The 27973-nt window shown below is 54.3% G+C and overlaps 2 protein-coding genes and 1 pseudogene across 2 annotated transcripts in view; all 3 read right to left on the bottom strand.

Moving 5' to 3' along the window:
• LOC120403128 overlaps positions 1 to 27973 on the bottom strand; it is a 93786-nt pseudogene that overhangs the window by 62506 nt on the left and 3307 nt on the right.
• Positions 1236 to 24343, bottom strand: LOC120403216 (integrin alpha-X-like). Its single transcript, XM_039534075.1, has 28 exons — positions 24245 to 24343; positions 23972 to 24036; positions 23193 to 23307; positions 22615 to 22745; positions 22213 to 22358; positions 21674 to 21827; positions 19802 to 19950; positions 19267 to 19342; positions 18638 to 18767; positions 18334 to 18482; positions 16803 to 16943; positions 16291 to 16497; positions 15916 to 16043; positions 9474 to 9631; positions 9149 to 9303; positions 8876 to 8992; positions 8275 to 8348; positions 6652 to 6793; positions 6230 to 6343; positions 5447 to 5526; positions 4929 to 5012; positions 4702 to 4777; positions 3605 to 3712; positions 3304 to 3387; positions 2909 to 3022; positions 2635 to 2727; positions 2347 to 2457; positions 1236 to 2154 (listed from the first exon to the last, which is right to left on the bottom strand). The coding sequence occupies exons 1-28, from the start codon at positions 24321 to 24323 to the stop codon at positions 2032 to 2034; spliced, it is 3303 nt and encodes a 1100-aa protein (XP_039390009.1). The 5' UTR covers positions 24324 to 24343; the 3' UTR covers positions 1236 to 2031.
• Positions 24541 to 27973, bottom strand: part of LOC120403136 (integrin alpha-D-like) — a 69748-nt gene continuing 66315 nt past the window's right edge. Inside the window, exon 30 of the mRNA XM_039533902.1 lies at positions 24541 to 24604. The gene's annotated coding sequence lies outside the window, so the exon portion shown is untranslated. The remainder of the gene's footprint in view (positions 24605 to 27973) is intronic.

Here is a 27973-nt window from a genome sequence, read left to right on the forward strand (position 1 = left end):
AAGCCCAGCTGAGGGATCTGCTGTCAGGTCTCTAGAGGCCAGTTCCCAGGGGGAACCCTGCATGCAGGCCTGGGACTCACCAGCTCCCCATACAGCCAGTCCTGCCCTTGCCCTGGCGGGCTCCAGCCTCTCTGAAATGGCTTCTCCCCTTTCCTGAGCTCCCTGGGAGGGGCATCTCACTCCTTATTGGTTGCCTTGGCTCCCCCTCCCTGAGCTGCCAGAAGACAGAGCCCCAGGAATCTAGGTAATTTCCATGGGGGTTACACTTTTATAACACAACAACTGTTACCTTTTAGCATTTTTACAACGCCCAACCGTTTACTTCCTTCCAAACTTTGTAGTATTAATTTTTATAAAGGCTACTTGTAACTCTTCATTCACTTTAAATTACTTGTGCATACAATTCTTTAAGGGGTACATTTTGCCTGTAACAACATAGCCACCCAGTAAATCTGTGCAACACAGCTGCCCTACCCTGTGCATCCTTTACCTTGGGATTCTTTAAAAAGGCAGTAAAACATTTGTCCCCATGGTCACCCATGGACATTTTACTTAAATTTTTTTAATGAAATGCAGCAGACTTCTGTTGTGCTTTGTCCAAACGAACTTTTCACTAAGAATCCAAAGTACCATCCATTAAAACTTCAGAAAACCAAAAGTGTGAGAGAGGGGGCGGGCAGGAGGGGAGGCAGAGAGAGAGAGAGATGGGGGCCGGGAAACAAGAAGTTTGCTTTAAGGCATCTACTTGACCCTTGAGGGTCAGGTTCTTTGACTTAGGATGATTAAAATCGTCCATAGATTTTTCAGCCATTCTGACTGCCAGCACGTTGTGATGATTTACTGTGCTCTGTTCTTCAGCAATTTGCTGCAAAGTTTCCACTTTGCTTTTAAGACTTGTAACCTCCTCCCCTAAACCTGACAGACCCTCACACGGAGCCTGCAGCAAAACAGCCTTTTTCTTATCCCGGGAGCACTTGGACACCAGGAAGCTTCCACCCACCCCTGGATGACTGGCCAATTCTGACAATCCCCAGAGGGAGCCGCATGAGGACCCTCCATCTCCTCACCGGTTTATTAATAAATAAACTTTTTAAGCAGGGTTGCAGTAACTTACTCATTGAATCTATGGCGAGACGTCGTGATCAGGCACAACTCTCCCCTGGGATCCTGTTTGTGATGCCAGATGTTAGAAGAAAAAAGCAGATTGACCCAAAAGGTGGATTTGAGTACGAGCTTCTTTATTGCAATACCTGTTCCCCTCGACCCGATTGTCGAGTAAGCACCGAATTAGTTACAGCACATTCTTTTTGTCTGAGTATGTACACGCCTACATCCGTTACAACACCCCAAAACCCCTTATTAAGTAATACAAACACCCATTCTGTTAGTAAACCCACCCTATCTATTGTGTACAGCATTATGCATATTACACAGACATTTTGACCTTGAAAATACATTTCTTTGCAACAATCTGTTGCCACAAATCATCCTGGTCAGCAATTCTCAGGGGAGGGAGGAAGGGGCCATAAGCCAGGGCTGGTTTATATAGCTGGAAAAGGAAAGGATGGGGAAATAACATTTCTTTTACCTTCTTTTACCCAAAGGGCATTATTCGACTGCTACATTTCTCATGCAGCTGCATTCGTCTAAATTCTTATAAGCAACAGGAAAAAAAAAGGCAACTTTTTTATTAAACAAAAAACGACAGCCTACATATGCCTTTGTCCCCTAATGCCATGTCAGCAAATTAGCAGCTTTCCATGTCTGTTAGTTAACCCTAACATATCCCAACGAATGGAACTTTAAAAAAATGCCTAAAATTAACTTCGTTTTCCATAAAAATTATAAAAATATCAAGAGAATTCTTCCAAGCCTAATTTGAGTATCGATTGGCTCTAGTTGGCACTAGGATGCATTTTGTTGGTGGGAGGGTGGCCAGTGATCAATTTTTATGCATCTTGGAGGTAACAACATAACGGGGGTGAAGCTGCCCAGATGGAGGTGAAGCTGGGGGCGTTGGTGCATGGGGGGCTATTGTTTGGGGGCATCGGAAGCAGGGGGGTTTCCAGCAGTTGTGTTCTGGGTTGAGCCAGGACCCTCGCCCTCCACAGCATCCTCCATCATCTGCTTGTACTGGCGCTTGAAGAAGCCAAACTGGAAGGAGACAGAGAGGAGAGATGGTGAGAGCCAGATGGAGACAGGCTCATGGAGGAGCAGGAGGGGATGGGCTGTGGGAACCTCTGAAAGAAAAACTCTTGTTCCTCCCATACCAGCTGGGAGAGCCACTGGCCCCACCCCCAAGGTGATGAGTTGTGGAGGAGGGGTCCATTACCCTGCCCCACTCACCTTGTAGAGGGCTGCGGTGATGAGAGCCAGCAGGACCAGGCCCCCCACGCTACTGCCCACGATGATGGGCAGGTAGTTATAGACCTCGGAGCGCTCCACCACCGTCTGCACCTGGGGGAGAGGAGCTGTGAGATGGGGACCCAGGAGTCCTGGCATCATCACCCACCCCTGCTCTAACACACCAGACCCCACTTCCTCCCAGAGCAGGAACAGGTCCCAGGAGTCCTGGCTCTCAGCTCTAACCACTAGCTGATGCTCTCTCTATCCTGGGCACAGCCACTCTGGTACCTGACGCTGGACGAATCCCTCCTTCTGGGTGTATTTCTCCTCCTTGTATTCAATCCGGGCCTCGCTCACCAGACTCACTTTCTGCTGCTGAGTCTGGAACAGAGAAATTCACTGTCCCTGACTGGAAATGATGCAAACCAGCCCAGAGCATCATCCCAGGGCGACCCAGAGCAATTTACAGGTGGTTCACACAGGGATCCCTTGCCCAGCACTGAGATGCAGCCACCTCTGGGGTGAGGCGTGAGGGCAGTTCACATGAGGGGCTCTCTCATACCTGGGAGACCCATTGGAAGCTGACGTTCCCTTTGATCATGAACTCCAGCGGCTGCTGCATTTCCAGGGAGGTGATTCTGCACCGGATCTTCTTACAGGTGGCCACGGAGCAGTCCTGGGGGTGGAAGGATATCGCCATGTGAGGCAGGGTCTCAGCATGACCATGAGGCTTGACAAAGCCCTGGCTGGGATGATTTAGTTGGGATTGGTCCTGTTTTGAGCAGGGGGGTGGACTAGAACCTCCTGAGGTCCCTTCCAACCCTGATATTCTATGAGTCTATGAGGGTCTGGATCTGTCTATGGCAGGCGTCCCGACCCCAGCCCAGCCCCCCACTCACTGTCTGTGTTAGTGCAGAGGGGAAGGGGCTGCTGGGACCCGCATCAGCCTGTACTCACCAGCAGGGGGCGCTCGTTCATCTGCTTCACAAAGTCCTTCGGACCAGGCGTTCCCACCTCACTGGTGCACTGAGCCAGCTGGGGCTGGGGAGGGAGAGAGACATGGTTTTAAGAGGGGAGGGAAAGGGACATGGGGACTTTCCCCTCTAGGGGGTGCCAGCTACAATCCAGCACCAGGGCAGGGGCATGGCTGGCTGTGGGGAGGTGGGGGAACATGTGGCCTATCCCCACTAGGCAGCCTGTCCCAGCAGGGGGCGCTGTAGGGCAGAGCAGGCGTCACTGGGCAGGGAGAGGCAGGTACCTTGGAGGGGACGACCTCAGAGGCGTCCCACACCCGGACCCCGCTCAGCTCCACGGGGAACTGGAACGTGACCGAGATGGGGACGCTTCGCTGCCGCAGGTTCTTGACCTGAAAGAAACAGACTCTCCATAGGGCACTGCAGGAAGAGAACCCAGGAGCTCTGATCCCCAGTCCCCGCTCTAACCCTCAGACCCCACTGCCCTGCCAGATCTGGGGATAGAACCCAGGAGTCCTGGCTCCCTGCCCACCCCCACCCCTCCGTGCTCTAACACACTAGATCCCATTCAGGAAGTTCTGCCTCTGGGGAGAGGCTCTGGTGATGTATACACAGGGATCTCGCCTGGTGTTGGGTGGATCTAGGGTTGCCAGACTTCCGGTTTTTCGCTTAAACACCCAGTCGAAAAGAGACCCTGGTGGTTCGGCGGTGCAGCAGGGGACTGGGGCTAAGGAGGCTCCCTGCCTGCCCTAGCTCCACGCGGCTCCCGGAAGCTGCCGTCAGATCCGTACAGTCCCATGACACACGGGTGGCCAGGGAGGCTCCATGCATTGCCCCCGCCCCGAGATCCGGCTCCAGAGCTCCCATTGGCTGGGAACTGTGACCAATGGGAGCTCCAGGGGTGGCATCTGTAGGCACAACGGCCGCACATGGAGTTTCCCTGGCTGCCCATTCATCTAGGGGCTGCAGGGACCTGGTGGCCGCTTCTGAGAAGGCCGTTGGGATCCTGAACCCCTCTACACAACTCAACCCTCTGCGCCAGCCCTGAGCCCCCTCCAGTATCCCAAACACCTCATCCCCAGCTCTACCCCAGATCCTGCACCCCCCAGCTGGAGCCCTTACCCCCTCCCACACTCCAACCCCTTGCCCCAGCCCAGTAAAAGAGAGTGAGGGTGGGGGAGAGCGAGCGATGGAGGGAAAGGGGATGGAGTGAGTAGGGGCAGGACCTCAGGTCAGGGGCAGGGCAGAGGTGTTCAGTTTTGTGCGAGTAGAAATTGGCAATCCTAGGGAGCTCTGGTACCTGGGAGACCCATTGGAAGCTGCTCTGAGACCCCTCTTTGCCCCATCTCCCCCCCCACACACTGTGCACTGCCGGCCTCACCTCGTACTGATGTGTCACTGGCACACTTTTTCCTGCCTCCTCGGCGAAGTTGACGTACTTGGTCGACTCCTCATGGCTGGGGAAGGAAAAGGATGGAAGGAAGGAGAGAGACGGGAGTGTGATGGAGGGGGCTGGAGAGTGGAGGTGGGTGGGGGCATTGCGGTGCAAGGAGTGGGGATGGGGGCCCAGTAGGGGGCGCTCTCCCCTCTGTCTCTGCACTGACCTACCTGGTGAGGATGATGAAGATGCCGTACTTGACTGGCAGCTCCGCCCGGTGCTCCATGCGCTCGGTGATGGGGCCGCCATTGTCACTGGGGGGAGGGGAGGGCAAAGGAGACAGATGTGAGGAGACGCAGGCAGGTAACTGTGCAGGGAGGCTGCACCACAGGCCTCTGCATTGTCCTGCTCTGTGCACGGCCCTCTCCCACTGCTCCCCACTCCTGTGGTGGATTAGCCAATGGGGCCCGTGCCCAGGGGCCCGTGCCCAGGGGCCCCAGCCAACTGTGAGCCTCCGGAAAAATGGGAGCCCCTGCGTCCTGACCCGCTCTGCCTGCCCGGCTCTCCTGCCACTCCACGCACCCCGACACACTCCCTGGGCGGAGCGCCGGGAGAACAGGGGGTGGGGGGAGGGAATGCAGGCAGAAGAGGTGTGGAGTGGCCCCCAGTTGCTCTGGCCCAGGGGCCCCACAAAACCCTAATCCACCCCCTACCCACCCCACCCCCTGGCCCGGCACAGCCCCCTCACCTGCTGGCCTTGGCCGTGATCTGCAGCCTGTCCCCCAGGTCGGCCTCAGAGGAGATGTCAAAGGTAGCGATGAAGACGGCCTGGAAAACATAGCGGGGGGGTGAGCGTCAGGGCCTGGGGAACTGCCAGAGACTGCAGGGGTGGAGCAGACACAGGGGATCAGGGGGTCTGTTGTATGAACTTAGATGGAATAAATGGGTCCAGGGAGGCGAAGGTGTTAACATGACCCTGCCCCTGGCCACAGACAGCACTAATCCGGTTTGGGATCCAGAGACCTCAACCCGCTCTGTGCCATGGCAACATCCCATTAACCATCCTTTTTAGGACCTGACCCCAGCCCCGGAGTGACCTCAGGGCTCTGTTTGCACTGACTCGCCGGGCTCCCCGGGCGCTTTCCCCAGCACATCTCTTGTCACGGGCTGGGCTGACCCCAGGGAACTTCCCCTCTCTGCTCCCAGCTGGGCTCACACTAGGGTTACCAGCTTTCTAATTCCACAAAACCGAATACCTTTGACCCTCCCCACCTCCGAGACCCCTCCCCTATCCCGCCCCTTCTCTGAGGCCCCGCTGCCACTCACTCCATCCCCTCTCCCTCAGTGACTCACTTTCCCCCAGCCTCACTCAGTTTCACTGGGCTGGGGCAGGGGGTTGGGTGAGGATACAAGCTGGGGATGTGGGCTCTGGGATGGGGCCAGAAAAGAGGAGTTCAGGGTGTGGGAGGAGGGGGCTCAGGGCTGGGGCATGGTCTTGGGTTGTGGGAGGATGTTCAGGGCCCGTCCCTACCTCGGCTCCGCTCCAGAAGATGGGGTGGTTGATCTGGCAGGTGCTGTTCCTTTGAGTCTGTTCCTCGGAGCCCACGGCCGAGCTGCACTTAACGGCCAAGGCCCTCCTGTTAGACTGAGCACGGGAGACCAGCCAGTGAGACATGCAGCTCACATCACCCCTGCCAAGTCCCCACATCTGTTCATCACAGCTTAGCACACCTGCGCCCTGCAGCTCAGCACCGCTGCTGAGCCCCTGCACCCACTCCCTGCAACTCAGCACCCCTGGCGAGCACCCCACCTGCTCTCTGCAGCTCGGCGCCCCCACCAAGCCCTCCACCCGCTCCCTAAAGCTCAGCCCTTCTGACGAGCCCCCTACCCACTCCCTATAGCACAGCACCTCCTGCAGAGGCTGCCCCTCATGCCTGGTGTACGTTCGGGTACCTGGAGCAGCAGGACCCGGCGGTAGGACAGCGCGGCCGGGTAGAAGAACTGCACTCTGGTGCTGTAGGAATTCTCCCCACGGTTCTGGATGGAGACGGTGGTGTTGAGTTCTGGGGTAACCCCCACCACCAGGGTGCTCAAGCTAAGGGGGGAGAAAAGGGTGAGCTTCCTCAGGGCAGCATCCTGTCCTCTCTGTGAACTTCTTCTAGCAGTGCCCAGCCAGGGACCCCAGTGCTGTGAGCTTCCGGCAGTGCATCTTCCCCACAGCAGTGCAGCCAGTGACACTACGCCTCATATTCTTTATAGAGATATTGTTTTGATATGAATATGGCATAACTAAGTTGTATTTTATGCAAGATGGGTCATCTGCAGTATCATTGGAAAGGTGATGATTTACTGAACGTGATTGTCCTATTTGTATGCATGTGTCCTTTCTGTATCTGAAGTTAGGAATATTGACTATATAACAATTACAAGTGGATTTGCACCTGGGGAATGCCCACCAGCGAAAATGCCATCAGTCTGGCTGGTTCGTTAATAGGTCATTAGGGAGAGCAATAAGACTCTGACGTTACTAATCTCCCACCTTCCTGTGAAGTCTTCTGGGGGATTTATGGCTGCTTTGACACTGCAGGGTCATGTGATCATGTCTCCTAGTACTGGACTCTATCTTGGACTGCTAGTATTTTTCCACAAATAGGGGATGGGGATCAAAGAGGGAAACAAAGGATTCCCGCCACATGTAAGTCCTATATAAGGCAGGGAAGTGAGTTAATCAGGGCCAGATCTCCACTGAATCCCCGCCCAAGATGAAAATACCTAAGACTGATCTGGGGAAGAAAGGACTGGACCCAGGCTAGAAGGTGTCTGGCCTGTGAAAGGAATATCTGGGGTTCTAAGCTGCAAGCAAGAGTGGTTTGTCTACAGGAAACTCTGCAAACAACCTCACAATGTTTAGGGTGAGAAATTACTACTTGTAGCCAGTTTCTTTCGTGTATTAAGCTTAGTTTGCGAGTTTGTTTTATTTGCTCAGTAATCTGCTTTCATCTGTTTGCTATCCCTTATAATCACTTAAAATCTGTCCTTTGTAGTTATTAAACTTGTGCTTGTTTTCTAAACCAGTTTGTGCAATTCGTATCTGGGGGGCAAAAAGCTGTGCAGATCTTCCTCTGCATTGAGGGTGGGGGCGATTTTCATGAGCTTACGCTGTACAGTTTTCTGTGCAGTTCAATACAATACAATTTTGGGTTTACACTCCTGAGGGTACTTGAGTGCTGGGCAATCCCCGAGCTGAGCTGTCCCATGCAGAGCTGATTTCAGTGTCTGTGTCTTTCTGCAGCTGGGTGTGTCCCTACCTGGGTGTGTGCTGGAGGCTGGAGGGCCTGGCTCAGCAGAACAGTGTAAGGAAGCCCAGGCTGGTAGAACCGGTGGGCTCAGTGGTACCCCAGTACATCAGGGGACAGCCCAGAGCAGGGGGGTAACCTTTCACACCCCGCACCCAGGATCCATCAGCCCTGGAAATCTGGCAAGATCTCCAGCTGGATGCTGAAAATCCAAGTTGTGATCAAGCCGGATGCATCCCACCAAGGTAGGTGTTTTGGGGTGGAGGATTCAGTGACTTACCCAGAGAAATTGAAGGAGATTTCTAACTGGTCATCGCAGCGGCCATCCAGGCCACAGTCCTTCTGAAATGGGAGCTGGGGGGAGACCCAGGAGAGCAGGATCAGAGTGGGTGGGGAGGGGGCTGCAGCACCATTTACCAGAGCAACAACGCAGGGACGCAGGGACCCTCCCATTACCCCAGCACCTCCCAGTGCCCTGCACAGGGGGACAGCTAAACCCATCCTCAGCTCCGCCCTCACCCCCACCATTCCTCCTCACCCTCTGCCCAGCAGCAGTTTCACACTTCTAGTGGTACCATGGCTGGAGGACTGGCTGGCTTGGGGGGTGGGGAACAGGGCATGGGGCCTTTCCCCACTAGGGGGCCCTGGCCAAAATAAATATTGAAAATTGTGCAGCAAAAGGTTGGAGTGTTCCCATGGAGGCGAGATGCAAAGGCAAACTCAGCATCCATATCTGTCGCCCTCTAGTGGCTGTGCTGTGTAAAGCGAGTTAGGAGGCTTTTGCTGCTTCTGAATTTTCCAGACTTTTGCTTTAAAACTGCACGGTCACTGGTTCGATCTCTGCAGGAGACACACTGCGGGGCCTGGCTCTGGCACCTTACCGAGCCTGCAGACACTGGCGTGGAGTCCTCACTCAGAATGGCAGCAGCGATGGGCTCCCCTGTGAGGGTGTAGTTGAGGCGCAGGGTAATAGGGGTCACGGTGTCCTCTGGGCAGAGCTGGGGAGACAGAGAGACACGTCGGGCCCCTGAAGGAAAAGGGGAACTGGGGGCTGTGTGGGACCCAGAGAGAGGTTTGTTCTTTGTATCATTTGGGGCAGGGTTGGAGGACCAGACACAGCGGGAGAGGAAGGAGCTGGGACCCCCCACACTCACAGGTAACGTTATCCGGTACACCTCACATTTCTTCTCGATGCTAAGGTGTAGCTCGCTGCTCAGGACGGGGCTAGTGGAGTTGAAGGCGGCTCGGATCTTCGTCCGTCCGGGGTCCAGGGCCAGGCTGTACTGAATGGTGCTGGAGATCCCGTCGCCTATGGGGGAGGGGAAAACGAGGGACAGAGAGACCCAGAGAGTGGGAAACCTCAAGGGGAAATGGGACACGGGGCCTTTCCCCCCAGAGGGTGCTGGCTCCGATCCATCCCCAGGGCAGGGGACTGGCTGGCTCAGGGGGGAGCGGAGCAGGGGGTGGGTTTGGTCTGACCTAAGCTGTCCTTGGTGCTCTTAGTGACGGTGAAGCAGACCTCTGCCCTGCTGGCCTCCGTGTTGAGCTGCTCCTGCCCCTGGCAGTCGAAGGCCGAGGTGGGGATGGTTGGGGGCTGGAAGCTGATGGAGACCCTGACTCTGAGCACCGGCCGGGACCTGCCATGGGGGGAACAGAACCATCATCCAGCAGCTCCCTGCAATGGGGCCAGGCCCCCTCCCTCCCCAGAGCCTCCCACCCAGCCTAGATGTGCTCACAGCACCCCAGGGAGATGAGTTATGGACACACAGTTCTCCTAGAGAAGATGCTGGGGGGCAGAGAAGGGAGCAGAAGAGCTGCCATTGTGCCATTCTCCAGCAGGGGGCAGCAGTCTCTCTCCCTCTCTCTCTCTCTCTCTCTCTCACACACACACACACACACACACACACACACACACACACACACACACAGAGTAAAAAATTTATTAAAGTGAATGTTTGAAATGAAATATACACAGCTTGAGAGGAAGGTACTGTACATCTGGAGTCAGGCTTGGGTTATGGGGGGTTACAGATATCGTTTGCAAGGATGAAAAGATACATACATATCACATAACCGGCATAGACCCAGATTGGGGTGCAAGAGTTTTTAAAGTGTCAGTGGATAAGTGGGCTCGGGTACGCCACCCATGGAATGAATAAGGAGTCCAAGTCGGTATTGGTGTAGCGGATAAGTACATGGGTGGGGTGCGTCCCTTGGTCCGTCAGGGAAGGGAGTGGGTGATTTCCCTGGTCGGCTGTCTCGGTTACTTGGTGTGGTATTGGTGGTGTCCGGTGATGCGTTCGGTATAAATGTCTCTGGACCATCTGATGGCGTCGGACACCATGAGCTGTCTCATGAGCCGGGTGTAGCATCGACCGACCCCGTACGCTCTCAGAACCGGCTCGTTGCGGGGGTCCCATGAGCCCAAGGCTCCCACGATCAGGGTGTGTACCTGGACTTTGTAGCCCTGGGCTCTCAGGGTCTCGGCCAGGTCTTGTCTACACTATACAAAAGGCAGCTTTTGTCCACAAAACAGTGAAGGTTTACACACGACAATGTGACTTTTGGCGACAAAACTCTCCTGTTTTGCCAACAATGCAAAACCACCTTGACGAGAGGAATGGAGCTTTTTGCGGCAAAGTTTTGTTGACAAAGTGCCAATTTAAAGCCTGTGCTTGGTTCTGTCGCTATAATTTGCCTCCAGGAGGTTTCCCACAATGCCCTTCCTGACAGGGTGACCAGGTGTCCAGTTTTCGACTGGAACAACTGGTGGAAAAGGGACCCTGGCGGCTTCAGTCAGCACTGCTGACCGGGCCGTTAAAAGTCGGTCGGCAGTGCAGCGGCTCTAAGGCAGGCTAGTCCCTACTTGTCCTAGGTGGGGGGCCACGGGGCTCTGCGCAATGCCCCTCCCTGAGCACCAGCTCCAGCACCGCTGAGGGGGCAGTGCCTGTGGGCGAGAGTGGCGCGGAGAGCCTGCTAGCCCCCTTCGCCTAGGAACCAGACCTGCTTCCTACTTCTGAGCAGGAGCCGCCCAAGGTAAGTCCATGCCCCAGCCCTGCCCCCCCCCCAACCTGGAGCCACCTCTTGGACCCCAAACCCCTCATCCCCAGCTCAACCCCAGAGCTAACAAACCCCCTGCCCCAGCCCAGAGTTCCCTCCCACGTGCTGAACCCCTCATTCCCAGCCTCACCCCAGAGCTAGCAAACCCAGTCCAGAGCCCTCACCCCCTCCCGCACCCCAACCCTCTGCCTCATCCCACAGCTCCCTCACTCCAAATCCCTCGACCCCATCCCCCAGCCCGGAGCCCCTTCCTGCACCCCAAACTCCTCATCTTTAGCCCCACCCCAGAGCCTATGCCTGAGCCAGAGCCCTCACCCCCTCATGCACCCCTACGCCCTGGCCCAGCCCGGAGCCCCCTTCTGCATCCTGAACTCCTCATTTCTGGCCCCACCCTGGAGCTTGCACTCCCAGTAAGAGCCCTCACCCCCTCCCGCACCCCAACCCTCTGCCCCAGCCCAGTGAAAGTCAGTGAGGTGGAGGAGAGTGAGACACCGAGGAGGAATGTAGTGAGCGGAGGCAGGGCCCGGGAAGGGCAGGTGTTCGGTTCTGTGTGACTAGAAATTTGGCAAATCTACGTCCTGACTGCTCTAATCAGCAGTTCAAACCCAGCTGCTCTGCAGCCACGTAAACAAGCATCCGCCCTCCTCCTTTAAAGGCCCAGGAATTTTTGAAGTTCCACTTCCTGTTTGCTCAGTGTGGTGAGCTCACGTGGCATCTCCCCAGCTGACCATGGCGGCTCCATGCGGCAAACGCTCTCCTGCTTGGGCCACTGTGGAGCTGTTGGATCTGCTGAGTATATTGTGAGAGGAGTCTGACCCGTCCTAGCTCCGCTCCATCCATAGGAACTTCAAGATCTACAGGTGGATTTCTCATGGCTTATGTGAGAAGGGCTACAAATCAGGACACGGTGCAGTGCAGAGTGAAGATAAAGGAGCTGAGGCAAGTGCACCAGAAGGCAAGGGAGGCAAACCCTCACTCTGGTGTTGTGCCCAAGAGCTGCCGGTTCTACAAGGAGTTGGACACCATCCTCTGTGATGACCCCATCTACACATAAAGAGCCCCTTGGACATTTTGCTGGGAATGGAAAGTGGACCTAAACCTGATGATGAAGTCGTGGACGAGGAAGTCAAATGGAGGACGTTGTGGACCCTATGTCTGGTACCATGGTGAGTCAGGAGCTCTTTTCCACTCTGGAGGGGTGTTACCAGTCCCAGCAGTCCATCTCTGGTGAGCACAATGCAGGAGAGGAGACCCCTGGTTAGTGATCTTTTTTAGCTCGATTACATGGCGAACAGCTGTCCTTTGCTCTGAACACTGTAGTAGTGGGCGAAGAAAGAGATAGAAATGTGCAAGACTTGCTGTGTTTCTGTGTGCCGCGCATTCCCCTGTGCAGCTTAGCAGTGCAGCAGAACAGTGTGTTGATCCTCACCCAGATTTTATGGGAATCCTCCAGAGAGATCTCTAGGAAACTACCTGGAGGTACTCGCCAATCCTCTGCCAAAGGTTCCTTGGCAGAGCTGCTTTGTCCCTTCCCCATTGTAAGAAACTTTCCTGCACCACTCGGCAATCACTTGTGCAGGGACCAAAGAGGCACACAGCTGAGCAGCATAGGGACCAGGTCTGAACCTAGATGCAGGCAGTAGATGCACCTTTGCCTCCTCTCAGGAGTGAGATATCAGCTTCAATGACCTCTGACTGTGCAAAATGGTGGCACGGCTTACAATATTGTCCCCAGTCCCTTCACCGATCCTCTGAGAGCATCAACACCCTTTGCTCGATTTTGAATGTCCACCCCACCTAGCCCATACTCACCATGTTTAGGGTGTTCGTTGAGATGTGTGCTTGCCAAGGGACATTGAGAAAGTGAGGTGTATTTTACTGTAATGATTCAATGCTGTGCATGAACTAACAATCATGCTTCTGTGCATTATTTCTTGTGCATCTGCAGCTGTGGCATTCTGGGGACACCACTACACACCAACGGAGCACCTTCGCCAGATAAGGAAGCAACCAAGTTGGAGCAAGGAGGACATGTTCAGAGATGTGCTCCAATCCTCTGAGTCAGAAAAAAAAGAACATGGTGCTGAGGGAAAAATAAAGATGGGAAAACTGCTTTCCATGCCATCCCACATTCCTCCCAAACATTCCTTGCAACTTCCCAGAATGTCTCAGAATCCCATTCACTCCAACCCTTCAGACAGCTTCCAAATTAATAGCTGGACATACGCACAGCTATGAGAGCCTCCACTGCCCTGCACTCTTATCTCCCTTCCCACCAAGCCTTTTGTGTGTGTTAACTGGCATTTAATAAAAACAAACTCTCTGGAAGATAAAGAATTGTTCTGTGTGTCCTACATGCATGGGCAGCAGGTATCAAAGGCCGGGGAAGGCTGAGCCTCCCCAAGCTGCCCTGCATGGCCCTGCACACACTTCACCCCCAGGTCCCCTCTTGCTTCCTGCCGCACTCTGCTGTGGCTCTTCCCCCTTGGCTCGGTTCCAGCCTGAGGCTGGGGCAAGTGGGGGCCAGCCTGTGGCCAGAGACTCCAGGCAGCTGGAGAGGGTGCTTATATCACCCGCCTAGCGCTCAGGGTCTGGGGTCTGCACTGCCCGCCAGGTGCTCTGGGATGGGGGGGAAACACTGCCCGCCCACCTGGTGCTCCAGGGCTTAGGAGGGGAACCCACTGCCTGCCCACACGTCACTCCAGGGGGGCTCTCTACCCATTTGCCTGCTGCTCCAGGCCTGGGGGTGCTCATTCACCTATTACTCCTGGTCTGGGGAGGGGACATGCTGCCTGCTCGTCTGCCACTACTGGGCTAGTGGGGAGGGATGTGCTGTCCACCTGCCCAGTGCTCCAAGGGCGCAGTGCCCACCCATCCAGTGCTCTGTGGTTGGGAGGGCTCCACCCGGTGCTCCAGGACTGGAGGCAGTCAGGCAGACCAGGGCTTGCGGGGGTGAGGTGGGCTCTGTTGGGGAAGTGGGAGATGGGAGGGGTAGGGCCCTGAGCAGATGGGGCAGGCTGGGCAGGGGCTAGCCTCCCCAAGCCTGCAGTTCACCAACCGCCCATGCCTACACATAGTGATTGTTGCTGCTAGTAATGTATACATGCATTCTAATCCTTTGCTTACTACAAGTCCCAGTCAGGAATCACAAGTGCGAGGCCAAATAAGATAACTGAGTTAAATGGCATGGCATCTTGCTGTATAGAAATACACATTACTGGTTTGCAATCTCAAAATCTTGCCTCAAAGCCTCCCTGATTCAAATTGCCCCCCCTCACCTCATAGTGCCCCTCTAATAGCCCTGGTACCAGGCAGCTCAAAATCAGCAGCCAGCTGATCTGCTTCAGCACTCCACCCCAGGGGAATCTTTTCACCCTTAGCCTCACAAAGATTATGGAGTGTGCAGCAGTCAGCTATGACCATTGAAATGGTCATCTCACTTAGATCTAACCTGCCATAAAGGCATCGCCACCATGCTTTTAATCTGCCAAAGCACATTCCAGGGTCATTCTACACCTGCTCAGTCTATTGTTGAAGCACTCCTTGCTGCTGTCTAGCTTTCCTGTGTCAGGCTTCATGAGCCATGGTTGTAATGGGTAGGCAGGGTCTCCCAGAATCACTATGGGCATTTCAACACCTCCCACTGGAATCTTCTGGTGTGGAAAGGAAGTCCCTGCTTGCAGCTTTCTGTACAGGCGAGTGTTCTTCAAGATGCGTGCATCATGCACGTTCCTGGACCACCCATGCAGATGTCAGTGAAATGTCTACAGTGATCAACAAGTGCCTGCAATACTACGGAGAAGTACCCTTTTCTATTGATGTACTCCATCGCAAGATGGTCCGGGGCCAAAATTGGAATATGCACCTTGCTGCAGTTTGGGAATCCCACATCCGCAAAGCCATCCACTATTTCACGCACGTGGTCAAGAGTGATGGTCCTTCATAGCAGGATGCGATTAATGACCCTGCACTCTTGTGTTAACACAGCACCCATGGCTGACTTCCTGACTCCAAACTGATTCGCGAGTGACTGGTAGCAGCCTGGCGTCGTCAGTTTCCACACAGCAATCGCCACGTGCTTCTCCACTGAGAGGGCTGCTCTCATTTTGGTGTCCTTGCACCGCAGTGCTTGGGCAAGCTCTGCGCACAGTTCCAAGAAGGCGGCTTTCTGCATCCGGAAGTTCTGCAGCCACTGCTCATCAACCCAGATCTGTATTACAATGCGATCCCACCACTCAATGCTTCTTTCCTGAGCCCCAAAGTGATGGTCCACCTTGTTCAGCTGCTCCATGAATGCCAAAAGTTACCTGGTGTTGCTTCTTTCCATGGCACGCAGCAGGTCAGGCAACACTGATTCCTGTTCAGATTGGGTGCTCATGATATACTCCACGACCAGCCGCGATGTGTTCACAACAGTGACCACAACAGTAGAGAGCATTGCAGGATCCATCCTTTCACACAGAGACGGCGGGCACACAATCAACAAGGGGTGTTAAAAAATGCCACTAAAAGTGGTCAGAAGACCATGGAATGCTGGGACAGAAAATAAAGCCTCATGGGACATTGAGCTAGCACACATGAGGTGCTGTGATCCACTCCACCTTCCCACAACTCCTAGCTACAGAATGTGGCGAGTCGCATACTAGAATAGATACCCACACAGTGCACTGCTCTCACTCTCAGTCCTAGAGCACCAAGTGTGGACGTGTTCTGCCGGCACTAGGAGCATAGTGTGAACATGGAATAGCGATGAAATTATAGCGCTTCTTGATCATTGACATAACTTCTATCAAAACAACTCTGTAGTGTAGACAAGGCCTGAGACTGTAATGTGGAGCAGTGCAACAACAGAGTAACTCACCTCAGCAGCAGGACCTGCCCTTGTGCTCCCACCGCGATGTCTGGGAGTCCGTCCCCCGTCCGGTCTGTCCCGCCACTGGCCTGGCCAAAGTACTGCAGCCTGCTGGGGAACAGCGACCCCTCTATGCGCTGTGGGGCAGAGAGAGCAGTAAGGGGCGGGTAAGAAGCAGCTGTACTGTATAATGGGCACTAGGGGGCAGTGGAGGGTGGGGGTGGGGAAGGGGCGGCTGTGCTGTATAATGGTCACTAGGGGGCAGCGGAGGGTGAGAGAAGGGATAGCGGCAGCTACAGGCTAATAGGCACTAGGGGGCGGTGGGGCCCCATGATGTTTCTTTCAGGATCTGTGGTGACCCGTCCCCGCAGGAGCTGGGCTCACCTGTCTGTACTGGGGACTGAGGCCTCCCTTTTCCCCGTGGAAGATGTACAAGGCTCCATGATTGTCGTTCTCCATGGGGGCCCCGATGGCCACGTCCGTCCGTCCGTCCCCGCTGATGTCCCCGATTTCAGACATGCTGGCCCCAAAGCGACCGAACGTCTTCCCTGTCTGTCCTTGCAGTGTCTTGCTGCAGTTCTGCATCGCCCCCTGCAGGCCCCATCCAAAGAGACACATGTGGAAAGGGTCAACACTGACAGCCAGCAGAGAGTGCCCCCTACTGACCCCCTTTCCCTCTCTCTGCAGCATAACGGCCTTTGGTGCCGCTCTGGGGCATCGGGGCCATCACTGACTGGCAAGGAATAGCATTCTCTAATGATCCCCCCATCCTGCTCCCTGGAACACCACACCTGCTACTCCCATGCTAATTTTCCCAGCATCACAACCCCATGGCAGTGCAGGCAAGAAGAATCCCAGGCCATCCATCTTCCCCCAGGCTCCATCATCTTTCTTACCGACCAGTGAATCAGGCAGATAGAGACCTGCCCTCCATTCAGAGGTGTATAGTACATGGGGGCTCCGATTAGAACCAGGTCCGTGTTCCCATCTCTGTCGAGGTCCACAGCACACAGTGTACCCCCAAAATACGAGCCAATCTGGAGAGGCAGATAAGTCACCCCTTCAATTTAGTCACCGCCTGCTTCTTCTCCCACTGGGACCCTTCTCACCCTATGGGACTAAGGATTCTGTCCCAATACTCATTCCATCCTTAGACTCACCCTCCTGCTGCACAGCAGGTGGCGCTATCACTGTAATGTATAGGCAGTTAGATCTTGGAGAGATGCTGAATGCTAGTTGTGGTGCAATTCTTTTCAGAGGTTGTTCTAGCATGAGTAAAGTTTATTCACTGACTGAGCCACTGTTATAAGTTCTGTTCAGCTGGAATGTATAGGCAGTTGGATCTTGGAGAAATTCACTTGTTAGTGTAGTGTGATCCTTTCCAGACACTGTTAATATCACTAGGAATGTTATTTTCCTTGTCTGAGTCTCTCTGGCCCAGATCCACAAAGGGACTTATGTGCCTAAACCACAAACTTAGGTGACACTGTGATCCACAAAACCTCTGTCTGGCTGCTGCTGACCCCTATAGGTGCCTAAGCTGAGTTGGTGCCTAAGTTTTTGCAGTAGAAGCTCCTTATGTTGCTGCTTCAATGGCAGGGCATGTGCACTGCTGTCTTACTCTAAGCAGCCAGTTGCCCATTTCACACCACACCCCAGCATGATCCACAAACTGGGGGAAGACAGGGGCTGCTCCACCTGCAGGGCACCATCTGATAACTGTGGTCAGAGGAGAAGGAGTTGAACAGGGGGTCTGCTGTTTCTTAGGTCAGTGCTCTAACCCCTCAGCTGTGGGCTCCCTCAGTCTCTCCTGTTAAAGTTGTTCCACTTTAATTGACTAATTAAATATCAGTTGGGCTGTAGAATGTGTGCAAATCACAACCACCCTACAACCCAGTGGTCAGAAAACTCCCTGAGAGATGGCAGAGCCCTGGTTAAAGCTTTCTTCCTTATCAGGCAAAGCAGGGACTCAAACAAGGCACTCCCTCGTCTCCGCCATCTGGTTTGTGATGATCTTGGTGGCTTTGAGCATACCTACTGGATGAGGCCCGACATGTGGGCTAGGAGGAAGAGCACCAGTCTTCCCCTGCTTCATGGATCGCTGGCAGGGTAGGTGCCTCCCTGCAGCATCACAACGCCTAAGTCCCTTGGTGGGTCTGGGCTTCTGTCTGTATCCGTCTCATGAGATCTGTCTAGACCCTAAGTGAAGGTAAGAGCAGTGGGATATTGGAGAGATGCTGAGTGTCAGCTGCAGTGCAATTCCCTAAACCAGTCAAGTTTATCCCCTGCCTGAGGCTCTCTGATGGAATGGTTCCTGAAGCTGAAGCCAAACACAAATATTACACGATGTCAAAATCCTACAGGCTTCCTCCATCCCTCTCTCTCTCTCACACCCACACTCCACATTACCTGTACCGCTCCCCATACCTGCTTTCCCAACACCTCCGATCTGGGTGTCCATTCCCCGCCCTTGGTACCTCGGCTGAACAGGACAACTTTGCCGGTGTGTTGGTAGCGAGGGGCCCCGACCACGTAGCTGCTCTGCCCATTGGCTGTGATGATCTGAGACGAATAACCTCAAAGGAAGAGAGAGACGTTGGGAGGTGAGATGGGAAACAGCCGTACAACAGTGCTGCACAGAACTTTCCCAGAACTGAGATGCAGCCACCTCTGGGGTGGGGCGAGGGGGCTGTTTAAATAGGTAAGGGAAGCTGGGTGGGTTTGTTCTTACCGAGGTAAGCATCATTCATGTCAGTGGAGGTTCTGGATACGTTGATGAAGCTCGGCTTCCCGCTGCTCCCATATAGGTATATCCCACCCGACCAGTCATAGGCTCCCACTGCTCCCAGCACAGGCCCGTCCTAAACCGACACGCACGGCAAAGGGGACTGATTACAGGAAACAGACAGCGCAGAATGTATTTACTAGACGAGGCCAGAACCTGCAGCACAGCGCCCCCTAGCAACGTGCGGGGACCCTGGGGTCAGTGCTGATGGACAGGGGAGTGAGCACCCCCTACTGGGTCCCCACAGCACACGCTGCAGCAGAGAGCCCCCTAGTGCCTGCCCTGAGTGGGAGGGGAGGGTGCCCTTTGCACAGCTCCAGCAGCACTCTTGGCTAGTAAAGGGTTGTCTCCCCTGCAAGCACTAAGGCAGGAGTCCCCAACGCGGTGCCCATGGCGCCCGTGGGGGCATCTAAAGACGCCCGCGTCCTGACCCCCAGTGGAGCACCTGCCGAAATGCCGCCAAAAAGGTTGGGGACCACTGCACTAAGGCAACCAGCTCCTGCATAGCATGAAAGCGCTGTCAGGGCCCCAGCCCACGGCAGCGTGGGACATGCCCCAGGCCAGGCGTCACTCACAGGGGACAGCAGGGAGCTGAATCCTTCCTGAGCCATCTCCAGCTGGAAGGAGCTGCCGCTCTGGGACTGGGTGCCTGGGGACAGAGACAGACAGACAGACACGGGAGAGACCATCACAGACGGTAAAGGCCCCATTCCCTGAGCCAGCCCTTCTCCCCACCTCAAGGCTGGATTGGATCCAGTACTCCCTAAAGAAAAGGCCCCATGTCCAGGGGCGCCTCTAGCAATTTTGCCGCCCCATTCACGGCGGCACTCCACGGGGGACGCTCTGGCGGTCGCCTGGAGCTGGTCCTGCCCATGTCCCATTCCTCCACCCCTTGAGCCAGCCAGTCCCCTGCCCAGGGGCCTCGGATGAGAAAGGCATTACAGGGATCTATGGAGATAGATCAGTAGATAGATGTTGGATGGGGAAAGAGAGACTATTTGGGGCCTCTTTAAGCTCTGGATTCCCAGCTGCTCCCTGTCCCATCTCGGCCTTGAAAACCCATTTCTAGAGCCCCAGGGCCAGTGTGGCCCCTCCCCCAGCTCTGGTACCTTCGATGGGAAGATCTTCTCCTGCAGCTGGCTCTGGATGCCCTGTAGGGCATCGAAATTGTCCACTTGGAAGACGTGCTCGTCGGTGGGCTCAGAGGCGATCTTCTGGAGTTCCTTTTTGGCAGCGGTGCTGGAGAAGGCCCTGCCGACCTTCACGGAGTAGAGAGAGGTACAGGGGAGACCAGGGCATTGGCGTCAGTCACAGCCGAGAGCCCTGGACAAATACCTACCTGCCCCGAACCCTGCTGGGCCCTAGAGAGGCACGGCTCAGCCAGCGCCATGTCCTGCCCTGGTGAGTGGGGGGTGGGGGGGCCGCTGGAGCAGGTTGGCACAAGAGTCACTGTGACGTGAGGAGAGGTGTCCTCATGCCTGGAGTTATGGAGCCTGCCTCATTTCAGCACCGAGTTGTGTCAGTTGTATCAGGAGTGGGGCACAGGGGGCTTCTTGCCATGGGAATTGTCAGCGCTCTGGGCCCTGCATGACTCAATCTCCAGGGCGTAGTGAGGGTGAGTGCTGCAGTGTCTCTGGGGGATGCCTCAGGGCAACGGGTGAAGGGCTGGGACCACCGCGCTGGTCCAGGTGGGTTGCGTGCAGTTGGCTCAGCGGTGGAGTCAGGCACCTCCCGGTCGCTGGACCTGACAGAAGCGGCAGACAAAGGTCGAACAAGGGCCAATGACTGGGAGCGGAATTTACACCCATTCAGATTGGAAAGAAGGTGTCAGGTTTAACCATGAGGGGAATTAACCATTGGAGCAGCTCACCACGGGCCGCGGTGGATTCTCCATCCCTGGCAATTTTTAGCTCAAGACTGGCTGGTTTTCTAAGAGATCTGCTCTGGTTCCAACAGGGATTATTTGGGGCAGTTCTCTGGCCTGTGCTGCATGGGAGCTCAGACTAGATCATTGCAAAAGTCCGTTCTGGCCTGGGAATCTACGACTCTAAGTTTGTTGCTATAAGGCAGCGTACGTTGACCTAACTCTGTAAGCTGCCTCGCTAAAATGTAGCTCCTACCCATGTAACTCGTCCACCACACCGAGTTCATAACTCCACGTCCGCCAGAGCCGATGTGCTTAGCTCAATGTGGTCAGGTCACTGCAGTGTCCATATAGACACTGCGTTGCTTATATAGCCTTGGGGCTTCAGCTGTCGGTGCCCCACCATGCCCCACACTGACAGTTAAGTTGGTACAAGCGCTCCTGGTGAGGATTCGCACTGCCGACAGAAAGAGGAGAGTGTGGACATGAAAAAATGATTGAATTACTGGGGTGGCTGTGTGACCACATAACTTAAGCCGACTTAATTTTGTCACCTAGACTTGCCCTTTATCTTGCTGCTGATGCTCATTTCAATCCCTTTGGCTCAGCAGTTTCATGGAGATAAATGTCAAGTGACTGAGATCAGTTTGGGGAGGATCAGAGCCGTTGTTTGAGCCCCAGGTGTGTGCAGCAAAAACTTTATTAGAACCAGGTGATTTTGCTGTTTAACTGGGGGACTGTTTCTCAGGACCCCTTGTTCAATTGATCCCAAATTTGGACCACAAGTGAGATGCAGCTCACGAAAGCTCATGCTAAAATAAATTTGTTAGTCTTTAAGGTGCCACAAGTACTCCTGTTCTTAATCCTAACCTGCGTCCCCATGAGGAATACCAAATTTCATGGCAATCTGAGCCAGCACATGGACCGTAGGGTAGGCAGAAAACCCAACCTTTAACTAGAAAGCTCTGCTCAACCTGAACAACCAGAGGAGCTCCAGCTCTCCTATAATGTCACATGTTGACCCAGTTACAACCCAGGGTCAGGTCTTCTCCTTTATCACATGGGAACCTGGCCATGGGCTCAGATCCACACTAGTTCTCTGCACAGCCACGACTCACCCCAATGGCGTAGCGGATGATTCCAGCTCTCTCAGCCTCGGGGACGGCATCTGAATAAGAAAGTGGGTCTTTGTATTTCTTCCCATCTGTGATCACAATGAGAACCTTGGTGGCCTCATCCCGAGCGCCTCTCCCAGAGGTGAACAGCTCCCGCCTGGAAAAGTGGAGGTGGGGAATACATGGGAGGGTTATTGATACGTAATAACACCTAGGACTCGTCCACTGCTTTGGCATTGCAGATCTCAAAGTCCTTTACAAAGGAGGCCACTGTCATGTCCCCATTTTACCAAAGGGGAAACTGAGGCACAGGAAGGTGACATGACTTGCTTAAAGTCACAACACAACAGAGGCTCAGAACTGGCAATAGAACTCTGGAGTCCTTACTCACAGCATCCCAACCCCGCTTTAACCTACTAGTCCCCATTCCCCTCCCACAGCTGGGGATCAAACCCAGGAGTCCCAAGCCCCTGTCCCTTAGCTTGTATGTCCTTGCAGCCTATTCCCTGTGGAGCCAGCACTGGGAGCAGGGCAACACCTACACCACTTTCCGGATGGCGCTGGCCGTGCGCGTCGTTCCACTAAGCTGCTCAACCCCCTGGACAAGGTGATCGGGGTCACGACTCCTTCTGTACTCCATGAAGTCAAAGTGCAATTTAAATTTATTGGAGTACTGCATGAGGGCGAACTGCAGGAGACAGGGGAGAAGAGAAAAAAATAATCCCAGGAGTGGAGGGTCAGAAAAGCAGGAATCAGACTCAGTTAACAGCTGAGGTAGGCGGTCGGGATGTAGCTTGTTTTGTGAATATTTTCCTGGTTTTGTATACAAAATCTATCACTGCTCCATGCAGCACAGCGCTCCCTAGCGCTGCACTAGGGCACTGGGGCCAGCACAGACTGCGAGGGGCAGGGTACGTAGTCAGGGTTCAGCCTCTGCCCATTACCTGCGTGTCGGTGTTGCGGAAACGCTTCATGATCTCAGAGAGAAACGTCTTCATCTTTCCAAAGTCCACAGGTGCAATGCTGCCTGAACCATCCATGAGGAGCGCTATGTCTGTGACATGTTTGGGGCACTCTGACAGGGACAGGAAAAAATACATCCGATTCCTGACTCAACTCCACAAACATGGAGAAAACTCAGTAAAAATTGCTAGACCAGACCAATGGGTCCATCTAACCTGACATCATGTCCCCTCCCTGCAACCCCGGGCCAATGGGCCCCTCTGTCATAATATGATGCCATCCTTGCCATTGAGGGTCCTGAGCGTAGAGCATGGCATGCACTGGGATGAAAAAAATACACCCCAGCCCCATCCCAGAGCTGGGACAGAACCCAGGAATCCTGGTACCTAGTTTCCACTCACATCCTGAATCAAACCAATGGACCCACCTAGCCTGCTATCCCAACCCATATGAGACCCATGGGCCCATCTAGACCCATCTCCCCTCCACCTATCCATGGCCCATATACCCACCAGTGACCCCATGGTATAGCCCCCACCACCCCTGTGTCACCCCTCACGTGGCTGGGTGTCCGGGATGTGCTGGAGCTGCCGGAGACTCTGGTCCAGAAGGAAGCAGTAGCCATTCACATACATGTTCTCCCCACAGGCCCGGTGCACCGTGGGGCCGCACACCTGGGGCATGAGAAGGCACGGGGTCAGTAGGTGCCCCTCTGAACAGAGCACTGAGGGTGGGAGATAGATCCAGGGGTCTGCTCCCCACCATGGATATGCAGCGAAAGCCCCTGCCTGGGCAGGGGACCCCCTTAGGGCAGAGGGACCCCCACGGGGGCATCATGTGGTTCCCACAGTCCCTGCTATAGCAGCAGCCAGTCACTGATGCCATGTCAATGTTAACCCAATTCCACGCTCCCTGCTAAGTTCACACACAGTCACTGTCACCATGGCAACAACCCAGTTACAATGCTCAGCTTCCTGCTTCCTTCCAGTCACTGTCACCATGGCAACATCAGCCAGTTGCCTTCATCCCTCACAACATCATCTCACGGTCACTGTTGCCAAAGTGAGGATACCTGGCTACCACCATTCCCCACTGCATCCTTGTGCCCCCCCTCCAGTTATGGGCGTTACCAACAGCCCTTGCACAGTTATCCTATAGTCATAGTGACATCACCCAATTGTCATCTCTGAACCATTGCTCCAGTCACGCTGACACTGCCCAGTTACTACCATCAATGAGTAGTGGGGTTTGGGGGTGGGGAGCTGTCCCCTGGAATGATGAGGGAGCAAATGTCAGACCCCAGTCCCAGCTCCCATTTCCCCTGGGTGTGGTACCTACCAGAAACTGGGAGCCTCGGGCAGCCAGAGACAAACCGAGGGACATGTTCATGGCATCGGGGGGCCCTGACAGGTGAGAGAAGCACACCAGGGTGAGAAAATAAACTCCACTCCCATCCCAGAGCGGAGGATAGAACCGAGGATTTCTGACTCCCAACTCTAACCACTAGACCCCACTCCACTCCACTCCCTCCCAGAACTGGGGACAGATCCCAGGAGTCCTGGCTCCCACCCCAATCCTATTGCAGCGCCCCACAGCCCAGGGTGCCCCTACTCTGGATGAGGATCTCCTGGCAGCGTCTGGAGCCCGGGTCGCACTTGTAGACTTTGCCGGTTTCATTCACATCTCCCATCTGCAGCGGGGCCCCAACGATCAGCCTGCGGGGAAAGAGCAGAGGGGGGCTCAGGAGATGCCCCATTACACCCAGTGCAGTGGGTCCTACGAGGGGCAGCCCAGCCAGACAAGCCCCTCAGCATTGGTCACGAGTCATGTGGGCCCCTGAGCCCACGTTTGGCCTTACCCCCAGCGCTGGCACTCCGGAACTGCACCACGCTCTGCCCAAACCCGCTGCGGCATCCTGGAAGGTGATGGGTCCCTCCACATCCACGCTGAATCCACGGCTTGGTGCCAGCACTGCAGGGTTAAACAGTCACCAGTTAGCGCTTCCCCTATGGAGAACGGGCCAGTGGTTGGGGCTGAGGGCCGGCTCCTTCTGGCTACATGACTGAATTCCACCTCCATCCCCACTCTAACCCACCAAATCCCACTCCTCTCCCAAAGCCAGGGATAGAACCCAGGTGTCCTGCCTACCAGCTCCTCACCACCTGCTCCCTGCTGTCTAGCCCTCAAGGGTTATATTATGCAAATCATTCCCCATATTCATTTGCATAGCACCAGACACTCCCACTTAAAAATAAATATCATGAGTGGAGCTAGCGCTGGTGAACAAATCGCTAGATTTATCTCCATCAGCTTTCCTGATGCTGATCCGTAGCGGGTGCACTTCCTGTAGGGGTAGAAGGGGCAGATCAGACTTCATAGACTGATAGATTCCAAGGCCAGAAGGGACCATTGTGATACCTCCCGGATAACACAGGCCAGAGAACTTCCCTGCATTAATTCCTCATTGAACTATGGCAGCGCTTTCAGAAAAACGTCCAATCACGATTTAAAAATTCCAGTGATGGAGAATCCACCACAGCTCTTGGCAAACTGTGCCAATGGTGAATTACGCTTCCTGTTAAAAATGTCGGCTTTATTTGCAGTCACAGGCCATGTCTGCACTACCGCTTATGACAGAAAAACTTATGTCATTCAGGGGTGTGAAAAAACCACCCCCCTGAGTGACATAAGTTTTGCTGGCATGAGTGGTAGTGTGCAGAACGCGATGGCGGCAGAAGAGCTTCTTCCACTGACAGAGCTACCACCACTCATTGAGGTTGTTTAATTACGTTGCCTGGAGAACTCTTTCCTGTCAGCATAGAGTAGCTACACGACTGATCTTACATTGGTGCAGCTGCATCGGTAAAGCTGTGCCGCTGTACGCTCCCTAGTGTAGACATGGCCTTTGTTTGTCTATCATCAACTTTCAGCCATTGGATCATGTTAACCCTTTATCTGCTAGATTGAAGAGACCAATATTAAATATTTGTTCTCCTCATAAGTACTCACAGACTGGGGTCAAGTCACCCTTAACCTTTCCCTTAATTAGACTGAGCTCCTTGAGTCTATCACTATGAGGCAGGTTTTCCAATCCTTTCATTCGTCTCATGGCTCTTCTCTGACCCTCTCCAATTTATCAACATCCTTCGTGAATTGTGGGCACCAGAACTGGACTCACTATTGCAGCAGGGGTCGCACCAGGGCCAAATACAGAGGTAAAATGCAATAGAACCTCAGAGTTATGAACACCCGGGAATGGAGGTTGTTCGTAACTCTGAAATGTTAAATATCTCAAACAAAACATGATGGTTGTTCTTTCAAACATTTAAAACTGAACATTGACATAATCCAGCTTTGAAACTTTACTATTGTGACAAAGTTCCTCCTCTGCCTTGGTGGGTCCTGTGCTTTTAGCGGATTTGCTTGCCTCATAGGTTTATGGCAGCCCTCAGTTTGGCCACTTCTGCTAGAGGCTCAAACCTGCCGTTCACTCAGCTAACCTCAGCACTGGCCAGCATGGGGGAAATGGAGAACAATCTCCTCAGTCTCTGTCCCACCTAGTGGGTTGGGGACAGGCCAGATCACTTTCCAAATTAGACCTTCCCCTCTGGTGTGTCTCACAGATCAGGTCAACTTTTCTTGTGTCAGATAGGGAGTTGGGAGGATGTGGGGAACCCGGACCCACCCTCTACACCAGGTTCCAGCCCAGGGCCCTGTGGATAGCAGCTGTCTACAACGTCTCCTGTATCAGCTGAGTGACAACGACAACTCCCTGGGCTACTTCCCCATGGCTTCCCTCCAGCACCTTCTTTATCCTCACCTCAGGATCTTCCTCCTGAAGCCTGATCACGCTTGTACTCCTCAGTCCTCCAGCAGCACAGCACAGCACAGCACAGCACAGCACTCCCTGCTCCTTGCGTGCCTTTCACTAACTGAGGGGAGGCCTGCCTGCCATAACTGATTCTAGTATGTTCTTAATTGGCTCCAGGTGTCTTACTTAACCTGCCTGTCTTAATTGGTTCAAGCAGGTTCCTGATTGCTCTAGTGCAGCTCCTGCTCTGGTCACTCAGGGAACAGAAAACTACTCATCCAGTGACCAGTATATTTGCCCTCTGCCAGACTCCTGTACCCCACTGGCCTGGGTCTGTTACGACGCAGAAGAAAAATGCAGCTTCCCCTTTATATTTTTAGTAGTTTACTTTTAACACAGCACTGTACAATAGTTGCTTTTTTTTTTCTTTCGGTCTCTGCTGCAGCCTGGGTGCATACTTCTGGTTTCAATGAGGTGTGTAGTTAACTGGTCAGTTCATAACTCTGAGGTTCAACTGTAACCTCGCGATTCCTGCTTGAGATTCCCTAAACTCATGTCACACAAGAAACAGGCAGTGGATGGCAACACTGAATCCCTAATGCATTGGGTAGCTAACTAACTCCCCACCTCTGCCCGTGGGAGTGGCTGGGAGAAGTGGGTGAGTGGGGAAACCCCTCTCTAATTGGCTGATCTTTAACCTCCTGGGGAAGGGTAGCCAATCAGGGCCGCCGCAGGAGGCAAGCAGGGCTGAGAGGAATTGTGGGAGAGCAGTAGGGAGTGTAATAACCTCTCAGGGTGGCTCTGCTCTCCTCTCCCTCAGCCCTTCTCCTCTCTCCATCCCTGCAAGCCCAGACCTGGGATGGAGAGTCCCCTTGGAGCAGCCCCCTCCAGGCTGGGAGGAGGTAAAGACCCTCCAGATTTGCAGGAGGAGCAGGTGTGGGGCAAGGGGGGTGTAGAATTGTGGGGCTGGAGGGTGAGGTTGGAAAATTGTGGGGCTGGCTGGACAAAGGGGGTGCTGAGAGGGCAGGGGCAGGCTCCCCCGATCTTTCCTTCATCCCTTTTTAGGACCCGTCTCCCAATGTGCCTCAGACTCCCCAGTCCCAGACTCAAATCTGTCATCGTCATTCTCAGCCACCACAACGTGTGACCTCCCCCCGTGCCCTGAGAGGTCCCAGCTTCACAGACAGTGGAGATGTGATTTTGAATCAGGAAGAAGCTGTGGTGGCTTTACAGCAGGGCCGTGCCAACCATGTCCACTTCCTGCCCATGAACTGCAGCCCCAGCCCACATCTTACCAAGCCCACATGCTCCATGGAGAGGCAGAGTCACACCTCCCCCCATCCCTTCCCTGAGACACCCAACAAGTGGCCACATCTCAGTGCCGGGTGAGGGAATCCCTGTACAAACAGCCCCCAGGCCCCATCCCATAGGTGGCTGCATCTCAGCCCTGGGCAAATAACTTCAGGGATTCCATGTCTGCAAAATATTTCATGTGCATTATACCACGTTTTTGGTGTGGTATTTTCAAA

Source organism: Mauremys reevesii, linkage group 4 (genome assembly GCF_016161935.1).
Source record: "Mauremys reevesii isolate NIE-2019 linkage group 4, ASM1616193v1, whole genome shotgun sequence".
NCBI lineage: Eukaryota > Metazoa > Chordata > Testudines > Geoemydidae > Mauremys > Mauremys reevesii.

Bases quoted from the DNA above. Each gene is read 5' to 3' on its own strand.
- LOC120403216 (XM_039534075.1), bottom strand. From the start codon at position 24,323: ATGGGAGATGTGAATGAAACCGGCAAAGTCTACAAGTGCGACCCGGGC. The intron at 18,483-18,637 runs GTAAGAACAAAC...TCTTCCTTTGAG, and splicing joins CATGAATGATGCTTACCTCG to GTTATTCGTCTCAGATCATC. The intron at 9,304-9,473 runs GTCAGACCAAAC...CCTCCCCCATAG, and splicing joins GAGCACCAAGGACAGCTTAG to GCGACGGGATCTCCAGCACC.